The 13,459-nt window shown below is 27.8% G+C and overlaps 1 protein-coding gene across 1 annotated transcript; it reads right to left on the bottom strand.

The window, feature by feature from the left end:
• Positions 1-9,545: 9,545 nt before the first annotated feature.
• LOC107882788 lies at positions 9,546-13,053 on the bottom strand. Its single transcript, XM_016801705.1, has 10 exons — positions 12,963-13,053; positions 12,637-12,881; positions 12,286-12,532; positions 12,160-12,174; positions 11,999-12,102; positions 11,691-11,900; positions 11,172-11,367; positions 10,309-10,461; positions 9,953-10,203; positions 9,546-9,671 (listed from the first exon to the last, which is right to left on the bottom strand). The coding sequence occupies exons 1-10, from the start codon at positions 13,051-13,053 to the stop codon at positions 9,546-9,548; spliced, it is 1,638 nt and encodes a 545-aa protein (XP_016657194.1).
• Positions 13,054-13,459: the final 406 nt, after the last annotated feature.

Raw genomic sequence — 13,459 nt, 5'->3', positions numbered from 1 at the left:
CAATTATTTAAGGGAATTTTTCGAGAAATGGCAAATTTTGATGCATTCATACTTCCAGGCCATTGACAATAAAATATTTTTGAAACATCATTAACAGTTATCCAGTTAGTAGAGACAACTTCTGCTGACTCTTCATTTAAAAATTCAACAATAACAAATTTCTTTTGTTTTAATTTTTCTGTGATGATTATAAAATTTGCTTCCTTAAAAGAATCTAAAATAATGTTATGATTATATAATATGTATAGTCATAGGTACATGGTACTGACATATATGTATACTGTAAACTATAATAGATATAATTATTTTTTAACCTGTTATATTAAATATGAAGCCGATTTTTTTGATCCAATGGTTTTCAACATTACAGTATTGTTCAGACTTATATGAAGCATTTTCTGTGGGCCAGTACCATTCACAAGCATCTCCAATAGATAAATTATTTTGGGCTAGAAACCAAATTTTTGGAATAGCAAAATGGTTATCTTCACTAGCAACAATAATATACCTTTGACCTGAATTGTTCATGCTTCTAAAGAAATATTTGATTATTGTTTTATATAGAATGAAAACAATAAAATAAGGTTAAGAATAAAATGTACAATATAATTAATGGTTATTAAATTATTAGGAATATATTAATGATTAATATTTAAATACTTATATAATATTAAATGGTATTATAGTACCTAATTAAAACACTTAACAATAATAAATAGATATAAAATTAATCCTTTGTTATTTTATTAGTTATTTGAGCTTATATATTAAGGTATCACTATATAATTATAGTTAAATAACAATTAATTGTGTGAAGTATGAAGTATCGCACATACATAAAATACATTTGGTAATATATCATTAATAGGTAAATAACAAGCTTTGAATTTGATTTTTTGTATATTATATAATTGTAATGTGTGAGATAGATTATTACATTTATAAATTCCAACAGAAGTAGAAGAACATGAACCAAGGTTGTAAAAAGGACTGATATTTTTAAATGATTTACAAACTAAATATATTTCCTCCTTAATTTTCAATATATTATAAACAATACAAATATTATTTGAAGAAATTATAACACAGTCATCTTTTTTCATACTTCTACGTTTTTCATTTGAAACTCGAATTGTAAAATCTTTCATAATTAGTGTTGAATATTGAGAATATGCTTTATTATATAACTCATCAAAAGGCAATGGACCATTAACATGTTGACCATCTAAATATGGATAATGGTTCATTGGCGGATGTGGAGATAAACATGCTTGTTCTTCTTTAATACGATTATATAACTGTACCAAAGGAGCGGGGCCAGACTGTATTATTTTTTTGACATGTTGCAAATAGTTTTCGAATGGAAATGCTGAAAAATTATCCAGAACTCCATATTTGTTTGCATCATTTGCCAGATGTATTATGGAATGTACATTATAGGAAGCATTACCTTTTCCATATATAAAACAATATGATTGTAAAAACTGTTTAGCTAAATCAGCTGCCAAATCATTCTGACTGATAACTGTCTTCTGGCAACATAATAAACGCATGAAAATGTTCAATGTCATAAAATTGTTATAAACTGTTCGACTAAGTATACTTTTAAATAGGTATGGTCCAGTATATATCAATATTTGCCTAAATTCAGTAGCCTTATAAAAATGAAAATCATTTATATCACTAGGTATTCGAGAAAAGTCTGAACTCATCCATTTTACAACTGTATTCATACGATTATTAATGATATTAATCTGGTCTTTTGATAGTCGAACTGAACCATTATATGGACTTGGAACAAGAGTACCTCTGACAAAAAAGTGTAATATTCTTTTCATTATTCCAAGGCAACAGAGATGCATGTAGTCGAGAGGAATGGATGAAACCAATCCAAAACCAGGTATTGAAAGTAAAGGTGTAACTCCAATGTGATGTCTTTCATTAGTCCGTAACAAAAAAGACTCATCAGTACGCAGTTCAGCATTACCATCAGGAAAACAAACACTACTTGACAAATACACGCCTTTTTCATCACATTTTTCGCAACCAAAATAACCAGAATGGCTTTTTACTTGTTTTAAAAAAGCTCGAGCGGGCGCATCAGCTATAATACCTTTAATTTTAATTTTCAAAGTAATATTATTAAATTGAAGGCCATTTTGAATGAGATCATTTAAATCATCAATAAATGGGAAAAGATATTCTTCAATATAATATGGTTTTTTTGATCCAAAATAAACACCAACAATGAATGGCTTCTCCATTGCTGAGTTTATACAAAGACTACATAATATTGGCCAGAATGCTGATTTTACCCCTTTGTTAATAGGAAGGCCATCAATTTTAAACCATAACTCTAGTTCAGATAGACTCTGTACAGTTATAGTATTTAACAAATATTTTAACCCATTCAAAATTCCGAAATGAATGTATTGTCCACCTCCGATATTGTTGATTTCAACATGACCTGACCTAGGAGTAGATAAAAGAGTTCTGGAATCCATGGGAAGTAACTTTAAACATTCCAAATTATCAACTGATTTTAGTAATTTTAAAAGCTTGGTCGCACTATTCCTAGGAATTCTTGAAGAAACAATAAAAGATGCTAACGCATTCTGAAAATCATTTGGATCAGTAATATTGATATTTTGATTGAAGTTAAAAATTGGAAAACTGTTTGGAATTGGTTCATTTATAGTCTGAGTCACTTCAACAATACACGACTGTTCTATTAAAACAGTTTCTAGTAAATTAGTGTTTAAGGGCATCATTGATTGGTCATCGTTAGAAAGATCTGTTCTACATTCCTGAGTAAATTCCCTTGAATTCACAGTCGTAGTACATTTTTCAACTTGGTGCACAGAATTAATACCCAAATCATTGTTTATTTCAGTAAAGTTTTTATCTAAACGTTTTTTCCTTTGGGATTCTTTTGATAAACTACAACTTGGCTTGTATACATTCTTCGGCATTTCCACACTGATGAATCATAATATTTAAAAACGTTTTATACTTCTTAAGAAAGATTTATATGCACATATAGGTACATAAGTAATTTTAATTATTTACTATAAATGTATTTTAAACCTATATATTAGGTATGTATGTAACTATCGAGGTAACTATACTCTATATATATATATCATATATTATTAACAAGCACACAGAAAGTTATTGTAAATATACCTTTATAGGTACCTATAATATACACAGCCCATAGGTATATATTATATATAATAGATATTATCAGAGCAATTTAACAAAAAATAGAACAAATTAAGATTACATTTTCTGTGTACCTAACTAAATTAAGTATAAATATCTATCACTATTTGAAATTAATATATAATATAGGTATATACAGGTATATAGCTATATAGCTAAGTACCTATACAACGCATTGTATATGCTATCATTGCTATGTATATTATGTGATGTTTAAATATAAAGTTTATAATATATAGTATAGTATACGTACATACTACCATATAAAAAAAATAAAAAATAATATTATAGTAGTATATAGTATATATTATATATATGTATATTAGTTAGCTATTATAATATAGGGTATAATAATATAATTAGGTATAACTATTATATATAATAGTTATACCTAGCTATAATACTATATATAATATATAATATATATAGTATTATAGCTAGGTATATATATGGCTAGCTAGCTTAGTATAATTATAGTATTAATACTATAGGTCTATATAGTAATATATATATATTATAATATTTATATTTTATACTAGCTAGTAGCTAGGTAGTTAAATTAACTTAAATTAATTTAATATATTATTAGTACATTTTGTAATTGCTTTTTTTATTGACTTATATTATTGCTTTAAATCCGAACCCTTTATAGATCTAACCTATAGGCAAGGCCGGATTAAGAACATATTAGGCCCTGGGGCTGAAATTTCATTTGGGCCCTTTTGAGAAAAAACATGCTTTACAAAGCCGTTCGCTACGCTCGCAGGATAAATTTTTCTAACTTTTTCATAAATTCAAAATAAATTGCATTGTAAAATTAATATATTATGTAATTTATGTTTATAAAAGTACCAATTTTAAATATTAATAAAATCACTGAAAAATGTGTATAGCTTAAAATTCTTTGGGCACCTTTCACTTTGGTACTTGAGAGGGTCCCGGGGCTTCCACCCCGGCTAGACCCCCCTTAATCCGGCCTCGCCTATAGGTTAGGTATTATAATAATATATTATCTTAGTTAAATATCATTAGAATAAATATTGGATGATGCATGGATACTTATATTGATTTAGGTACAATTCCCGGTACAATTCCAAAACGATCGTTTCAAAACTTCGAAGTCCAATATAATTAAATGTATACGCAGTACGTACTAACGTTAGTCCAGTTCAGAATTAATATTAATATTATTATAATAAGAATATAAGATGCATATAACTCAATAACGTACAGTCGTACACGTGTAGCTGGTATATATGCCGTATATCACTATGGTAGTATGGTCTATAATCGTGGTAAAATGATTACATTTCGTAGTTTCGTACTAACACAGTAACTGTTATTACGCACACATATGTTTGGCCAATAAATAAGCGTCGAATCTGTATCGTCGACGCAATGATACAATGATTAGGTTTTTTCGTATTTTTTCTATTTTTAGTCAGTCGTCGTGACTCGTGATACCGGTATATTCATATTCTATACCTCTATGTAATATGTATACGCACTTTAAACGTAATATATTTGTTTATCATTAACCATATTTCGACGTAAGCTCGACCAACCATTAATCTACGTATGGTCTACGTTGAATAAACGTACTTCTATAACGAAAAATATACGAGTATATGTATACGCACTTTAAACGTAATATATATGTTTATCATTAACCATATTTCGACGTAAGTTCGACCAACCAATAATTTACGTATGGTCTACGTTGAATAAACGTACTTCTATAACGAAAAATATACGAGTATATGTATACGTATTGTAAACGTAAAATAAACCTATTTAAACGTATATTATACCATTATTATACGAACAATAACTACGTATATGTATACACCAAAATTATTCTTATTATACACATAGATTATACGTGCCGTGTTTACTGGGGTTATAGTTATATGTTATTTTAATATAACATAGTATTTTACAAACTGAAAATATTTAAATATCACTTACCTCAGTGTCACTGTCAAACGCTCTTCCGCCGAAATTGCATTGCGAAAAGACGTATTTTTTTTGGTAATATATTCACTTATATATTCCAAAATTTCATCAAACGATGTTATGGACATCAGATAATACTCAAAAACTTTATCTGGATGTTTTCTTAGATTTTCAAAAAATAATGAAAATCTGCAATTTTTCACGATTTACATTTATTGGATGAACCCAAAATTTACGTTACACGGAATCATCTAGCAGTCCAAGTGCTTCCGCAATACAAACAGCGTTTATTTTTATTATTAATAAGTTTGATAAAATAATAACTAAATAACCTATGTTTACTCAAAATTCACGTGCAAACAAATGATCATTTTCAATACTACAATTGAATAACTACATCATTTTTATCAGGTGTATAGGTCGAAATTTAGGTGGAAAGGGTAACCGTTTAGACGGCAAAACCGCAATAGTGTGGCGACAATGTCCCGTCCGGTTTATAATGAACATTTTCACCGGTCCGGTGAAACCGGAGTGTGGATGGGGCCCTAATATTCTGTTTTTCTGTGTTAGCCGAAGATAAAATTGAAAATCGAAGAATTATTTTGACTATTTATCGTGCACAGACAAAAAAAAAGTAAAAAAAAAACACACATCATTGTAAAACAAATACATTCATTGCTCCGCTCAGAATCTAAAAAATGTTAAAAAGTTAAAACTTTTCGAAATAATAAGTGTTACGTTAAATTGATAACCCTGTATAATATGTTCATTATGTTGTGCTGAGAGGTAAATTAATTAAATAGTTTTTCCTTATAATATACTAATAGTGTTTTCAATGTTTCTTTATGTACTTAACTTGCATTCGTTTTGGCATTATGGTTGGCTTTTCTTTTTTTCGGTCACTATGTTTACCATACACAGCCGCTCTATTGGGCCATTGCCAACTATACGGTTTCCACCATCGTCTAGGGGAACGTTTGTCTACTTTTTTTCCGTCGTCTTCAAGAACCGGGCACTGTAGAAAATCTGCACAAAATCCGTGGTGTAATCGTTCAAATGCCACCCGTGCCCCAGCCTCAAACACGGATATCACTTCTGAGTAAGACAAACACTCGACCTGATCGCTGCATTCGCATAGCGTGGCGTCTTCAAACAATAGTTTTGCTATTCCCCTGGCTAATTTGTCTCCCCGTTCCGACGTCAGATAATGATAATTTCCTCCACATTTTTTATCTAAAATAATTTTCACAGGCAAAGATTGCGTTGACAATGGAGGCAGAAATGGTCGCTCCCTAATGATTAGATGACCACCACCATGAGTCGAGGCCGTTCTAAGTTCGATGTTTTTACTATGTTCCTCAGCATAGCAATCAATCAAAGTCATGACATACTCGGATCCTGCCTTTGATTCGGGTTGTTGAAGTCCCAGTCCCATGGCGTTATTTTATTCGTTGAATCTATAAATTTGCTGTTTGACGATGATAATGAAATAAATTTGTCTAAGATTTAAGCAATTTGAATAAACAAATTATTTAAATAGGTGTTTCTTTATTTCTAAAATAATCTATATGGTAACATAATAATAGTATTATATGATAATAGTTTTTTTTTTTTTTATTTTCGCCACATTGTATTTTTAGTAATATTTCCCGTCTTTAAAATAAGTTATTTTCAAAAACATGCGTGTGGTAATCATAGTTATTGTAGGTATATATAATATTGAGGCATACATTGTATAGGTGAAGAAGGCACTTACCGAAGGAAATAATAGACACATGAGGTACTATTTTCGGTATTAAACAGGGCTTGAAACCGAAATGATAAATTTTGGTTTCGGTTTTGATTTTGGTTACCGGTTTTTGATTTTATCGGTTTCTATTTCGTTTTTAAATACCGTTTTTCAGATTTTCCGGTTTCAATTTCGGTTGCATAAAACGGTTTACATTTTTTCCAGTTTCTATTTGGGTTATAAATACCGGTTTTCAGATTTTCTGTTTTTCATTTGTGTTTTAAATACTGATTTTTTATTTTAACTTTTTTCGGTTTTTGTCGTTTCCGGTTTAAAAACCGATATTTACTTTTACATACCATGACCGTTGTACCAACTACCAAGTATATTTATATTTTATTATTTATAAAAAAGATAGTTATTACTTAGCATAGCATACAACATTTTTTTATATACCAAAATAATTTTCAATATTTAGGTACCATTTCATTAGTCATCACTGTTGTATGTAAAATATTTAAATATATATATTTTGTATGGATAACCTTCCACCACCCTACTCCTTCAGTATGGTTAACCTACAGGCTACAGGTGTAAAATTACAATCAATTATAATAATAGTATACAATATACTATATAGACATATAGTATCTATATACATATAACCTATTATTGAAAACTTTCAGACATGATGACAGCAGTAAACTGTTAACTGGCAATGTTGCAAAAAATATTGTGTATCGTGTTATAATGATTCAAGATTTTAATGATGAATAGATTTATAACATGGCAGATGGTAAGCAGGTATTATGCTGCCCAAGTTTTCAATCTAGCAATTTCCTTAGGTACCTACATTTCCTAATAGTTTCAAAAATAGGTTGTTCTTCCTTTATATATCTAAGATAACAATGTGAAAAATGTATAAAATGTAGAATACCCACTACAGTTTTTAAACAAAAATAACTTCTTAAAAAATCAATTTGGATTTTTAAATGGTAAATGAACTAATGCATTATTTCTTTCAAATCTGTTTATGCATGACAAATTAGACAATGTCCTAAGGTTCTAGGATTATTTCTAGATATTAAAAAAGCGTTTGATTGTATTTACTATAATATACTTTTTTAAAAAACTTTATTATTGTGGATTAAGACTTAAGAGGCAAAATTTAATGTGTGATTTATTAAAATCTTACATATAAAAAAGAACACAATTAAAAGTTAAAATAAATAATTAATTTCGTAAATCACTTGATATAACACATGGTGTCCCACAAGGCTGTTCTTGGTCCTCTGTTGTTCATAATATTGTCTTTTAAAAACTAGTGTTGATGCTAGAATAATTTGTTATGCAGACTATACTGCTATTTTAATTTATAGTCATTACTCATTATATATAAGTATAAAGTCCAAGAAATATATTCGCTTTAATATTAACTCAGATGTAATTAATCCAGGACCAGGACTAATGTATAAAATAAACTTAAATGCAATTACCATATTAATAATCTTGCAAATTCTATTTGAACATTTTTTTTTTCTTTTATGATTTAAGACATGATATATTTAATATTGACATATGTTATTTATGATTGAAGACATAGGTATATTTAATATTGATATGAAAAGAAAAATTTATTTAGCTTCAGTTCAGTCTATTCTATGCTATTGTATTGTATTTTGGGGACAAGCGTATGAGGACTGAGGAGTCTTATATTCATTCTTTAAATAATGTAATCTAATTTATATTTAATATACCTTGGCTTACCAACAATGAATTTGTTTACCATGTTTTTAATCAACTTAATATTAAATGTTTATATTATAAGAACTTATTACAGTCTTTTCACAAATGTTTATTTTATCTTATATATTATATATCATCTGTACATGTTTCTTTCGATTTGTGAAATATACTATTATTATTATTAAGTCCCCCTCTGGATACATCACTGATAATATATACATACAATGTACTGTCTACATAACTAAAATAATATACTGCACAGCAGTGTTAACTAAAAATCATCAGTTTATCAAACAATAAAAAAATTGCATAGATATAATATTGATTCTATTTCTATGATATGAAGTTCAAAATAAGTTAATAAAGTAAAAAATGTATGTTTAAAGCAATTTAAAATTATGAATTTCAGATGTTTCAAAGATTGGCGCACCATAGTTATTCACTTATTTCGATATATTCTACTATAATACTATGTTACTATAGTATGTAATTATATCAGTTATATCATTACTTATATTTTATATTCATGGACTGTTAACACAATATAATATAATAAATAATATACTAATATTGATCCCTAACTCCTAAGTACGATTTAAAAAGATAAACTGTATATATTCATAGTATAAACAGATTTAGGCTGGCAAATCAATAGCTAGTGAAATATTTTTTTAAAGGTGCCTAAGTTATTAAATACATAAGCCTTAAACAATCTATCGACAAACAATCAATTCACTACAGTATAACAAAACAATAAGACATAAATCCTATACATAATATGATGATTAATATTTGCATTTATTAAATAATAAATAATAAATATTATTATATATAAGTACTGAAAAATATTATTATATAAACTGAAAAATATTTCGGTTATTGGGTTGGTTTATTTACTTTTAAATAAAGTGTTGCTTCGAATTATCATTATAGCATCTAGAGCTTCCGAAGACAATGATGATCTAAGATCTGATAAGATAAATTTCAGACCTGAGAAGCTTCTCTCAACACTAACCTGTAAAAATATGCAAAAAAAAAAATATATTAAATTGAATATAAAATTAGAGACGTATAATTTAAACAAGAACGTATTGGTAGGATATAATATAATGATAAAATATTAGAATGTATGTATAACAATACTTTTTATAATAATATATTGTGCTGATAAAAATTAATAAAATAATTTACTGGAGAACACACATGATCTCCTTACGTATATTCCCCTGATCCCCATTGGCCAAAAACATTTATCACTAAATACTAAAGTATAAATGAAAATTGAAGTTTACTGACTTGTGTAGCTGGAACAGCATGAACAACATATTTGTAAAGATCAGGTTTATCATACTTTTGTTCTTCCCAATAACTCAATATATTTGTTTTGTAGTGGAGTCTTTCAACACTGTTGAAATTGCGTAAAGCAATTGATATGTCGTTAGGAGAACTTCTTTCACTGTTCAAGGACGAAAAAGATGATTGAGATGACAAAAATAGTTCCAAATCATCATCTTCGTCAATACGAGAATGATTGTCGTTGCTTGTATCTAAATCAAGTGAAATAAAAAAATTAACCGTTGTAACAAAATTAGGACCAAGGTTATCTAAAGAAGTATATAAGCTTGTTGCTTTAAATTATTTTTAAATTTTACCCAAAGATATGTTATGGACAGTATTATCCTCTTGGCCAATTTCATCTTCATTTAAATGAAGCAGAGCCTTCCAAGTCTTTGTTAAATGATTAAAAGCATTATTTTTTTCATCTTCAGTAAGCAAACATTGATATCTAGGATCGAGAAAAATGGCTGAAAGTTAAAAGTAATGTTTTTTATTAAAATCTATTAAAATTGAAACAAAATATTATTTTTCAATTTGCGACTTAAATAACCGATAGAGTAATTTATAAATTTTACTTGGAAAGTGTAAAAAAATAGTATTGCTTTTCAACATTGTTTTTAATTTTGTATAGTAATATTTCATATAAAATATGAATGAGTTCAATAAGACATAAGAATAATAATTTTGAATTTAATACTTATCTAACCATTATCACAAATATAAGATAATATTTTTTTTGCTAATAAATTTATAGATCGTATTACCATGTGTTGTCCCTGTATTACTAATGTATAATCTAGTAAATCTTATGTTAGCAATAATCAATTTTAGTATCTAATTTAATATGTTTAACATTAGAGACTAGAGTGAAATGTGCAAGGCTAGGCATTAACAAGTTAAAATGTCACTTTTGTTTTCTAATTAAATTGTAAATTTTACAAGTTAAAATTCTATAAAGGTAACTTTTAAACTTAACTTACATTTTTCTATATTAACCTAACAAGTAAAAAAAAAATAGTTAACTTGCCTAGCCTTGGAAAAGTGAATTGACCTGTTACCATATTTAAGATTATGAATATTATCTAAGGCACCTAGGCCCTAGTAGGTTAATATTCAATATTTTATTTTTGAAACAAGATATGAACATTTTAAAATGTTGAATTTCTTAAGAAAATACCTGATAAATAAACATTGTTTTGTAGTAACAGCGCTTCACGTTCTTTCATAGATTTTAATATTTCTTTCGCTAATATGGTACCATTGGATCTCAATCCATTAGTACATTTCCACCATATACCATACAAATCTCCTAGGGTTATATCTTGTTTTTGTAAGGCTAATGTTGCTATTTTCACTGGTAATAAAGCATCAACCTTAAATGTAATAAATTTAAAATATGTTTTAGTTAAATATAAATATAATTGTATCTATTTATTTGGTCATTATTTCATTATTTCATCAAAAAATGTTGTCAAAATATTTTTTTTTAATTAATAATAAAAATGCCGCTTCGAGTAAATTATATTAAATAATATTCAGTACTAATTCAAAAATTTTTTGTATTCTTTTGTTCCCTTAATTTTTTTTTTTGCCAATACTGGTAGATAGTAAAAGTAAAAATAAACAGTTATTACAAAACCAATAGGCTATTAGACATTAGTATTTGGTAAACATAAAAATTAAATATTTAACTTACAATACTTTGAACAGATATCCATTCATCATCTTTAAGTTTTAAGTCTGGGTTAGTTTCATCATGTTCCTTACAAAACATTTTTAACCCAATTAATCTGTATAACATATTGTATATTGAATTCCATCTAGTTTCGTTGTCTATAATAGCTAGTTTTAAATTCATTCTTATCAACCAATTTGAATATGTTGGTGTTCTGAGTTTTTTCACAACCTATTATCGTAGTTATATAAATATTAAATAGAATTTTTATTTATGTGCTGAAATATACTATTTTATTTAATGATTTTATCAACATCATCATCATCTACCTGTCTAGCACGTGATATGCAATTTGCAATAGAAGCAACCTTTAAGCCATCATGAATGCACAGTTGCAATGTATGTACAGCGCATCTCATGCATGACGTTATTGCTACAGGAGTTATGGCATTAAGAACACTGTTTTCTAATTAATTTATGTCTGCATTACCCTCATCAGCGTCATCTATAAAACAATAATATCACCAAATGTGTTATAGAACATGTTAATCAGATAAACATACATGATTAATTTATTAATGCATTTAAAAATGTTTCTAAAAAAAATAATACATACCATTGAAAAGTTCGTCTTCAATGTCATCAGTCGCAAGTGGTGTTCCTTCATTGTCATACTGCCATAAATCATCATCATCTTGTTCACTGTTATTGACATTTTCACTTGTCATTACGATACGATCATGAGCCTGATTTGTTTCATCATTCATAATCCTAGCCAATTTAATCATGTTTGCCGCATTATCACAAGTTATTGAGTACAATTGTTCCTTTTTAATATTATACTTTTCGAGTATTTCAAGAAGCTACAAAGTAGAGAATAATATTACAATTATCAGGCATATAAAATGTATTAACAAAATATTTTTTTATTAAACTTTGTAATAATTAATAAGTATTACGGTATTACCATCTTTTTTAAATTTACTGCTGTATGCTTTTCATGCATTTCAATCATGGCCAGTGTTGACAAACATATTTTTCCATCTTTAGTGTATTGAATATTTACCCCTAATATAGAACGATGATGACGCTTCACACAATCAATTTTTAAACTGATTAGCTGATTTTTTACATCAATTTTTATATGTGAAACTATCTCATTTGAAGCAGACATTATGTGACTTTTTATGTTGTGTGCATTTATGGTAAAATCTGAAATATTTATTTAAAATGATTTTAAAACTTTTGATCAGATAGGTAGGTACCCAATTTAATTAAAAATTAGTTTCATACTTCCGCCGATAGCTTCAGTCAAAGGCTTTAATATTTTCTGAAAACCAGAATCGTTGAAGATGGTAAATGGACGTCCATTTACTGTGACCATCTCAGTGCAAGCTTTTAACAAACATATATAGGCGCACATTGGGTGTGAATTTGGGGGGTGCTGGAATAGTTTATGTTACACATGTCCATGGGGGGCTTTGTCCCTCACACCCCCCTTAATCCTAATACTATAACTAACTGCATTACATTAGCTTTAAATTTTTAATTAGAATGGGGTACCTAACATTGATTTCGCGGGGTAACTTTGATACCCATATATTTTTATTCACCAGAGTACCACGATAATTCAATTTTTTTTCATAAAATGGGGTTACTTTGATATCACATTAAGAAATATAGGTATCGAAATTGCCCGTTGTGTTACTTTGATAGCATTTTAAAAAATATTGATATCTCAAAAGATAATTTCAGAATTTTAAAAATTAAAACGTTAAAATATTGAACTA

This window comes from Acyrthosiphon pisum, unplaced genomic scaffold (assembly GCF_005508785.2).
Source record: "Acyrthosiphon pisum isolate AL4f unplaced genomic scaffold, pea_aphid_22Mar2018_4r6ur Scaffold_21315;HRSCAF=23613, whole genome shotgun sequence".
Classification (NCBI taxonomy): domain Eukaryota; kingdom Metazoa; phylum Arthropoda; class Insecta; order Hemiptera; family Aphididae; genus Acyrthosiphon; species Acyrthosiphon pisum.
The sequence above is the reverse complement of the archived record's forward strand: the minus strand, read 5'-3'. Positions and strand labels throughout refer to the sequence as shown.

What these genes read in the sequence shown, in the direction of transcription:
- LOC107882788 (XM_016801705.1), bottom strand. Translation starts at nt 13,053, where the DNA reads ATGGTCACAGTAAATGGACGTCCATTTACCATCTTCAACGATTCTGGT. An exon ending in AAACAATGTTTATTTATCAG is followed by an intron (nt 10,462 to 11,171) that starts GTATTTTCTTAA and finishes TTTAACTTTCAG; the next exon opens with CCATTTTTCTCGATCCTAGA. An exon ending in TGTCCATAACATATCTTTGG is followed by an intron (nt 10,204 to 10,308) that starts GTAAAATTTAAA and finishes CACTTGATTTAG; the next exon opens with ATACAAGCAACGACAATCAT.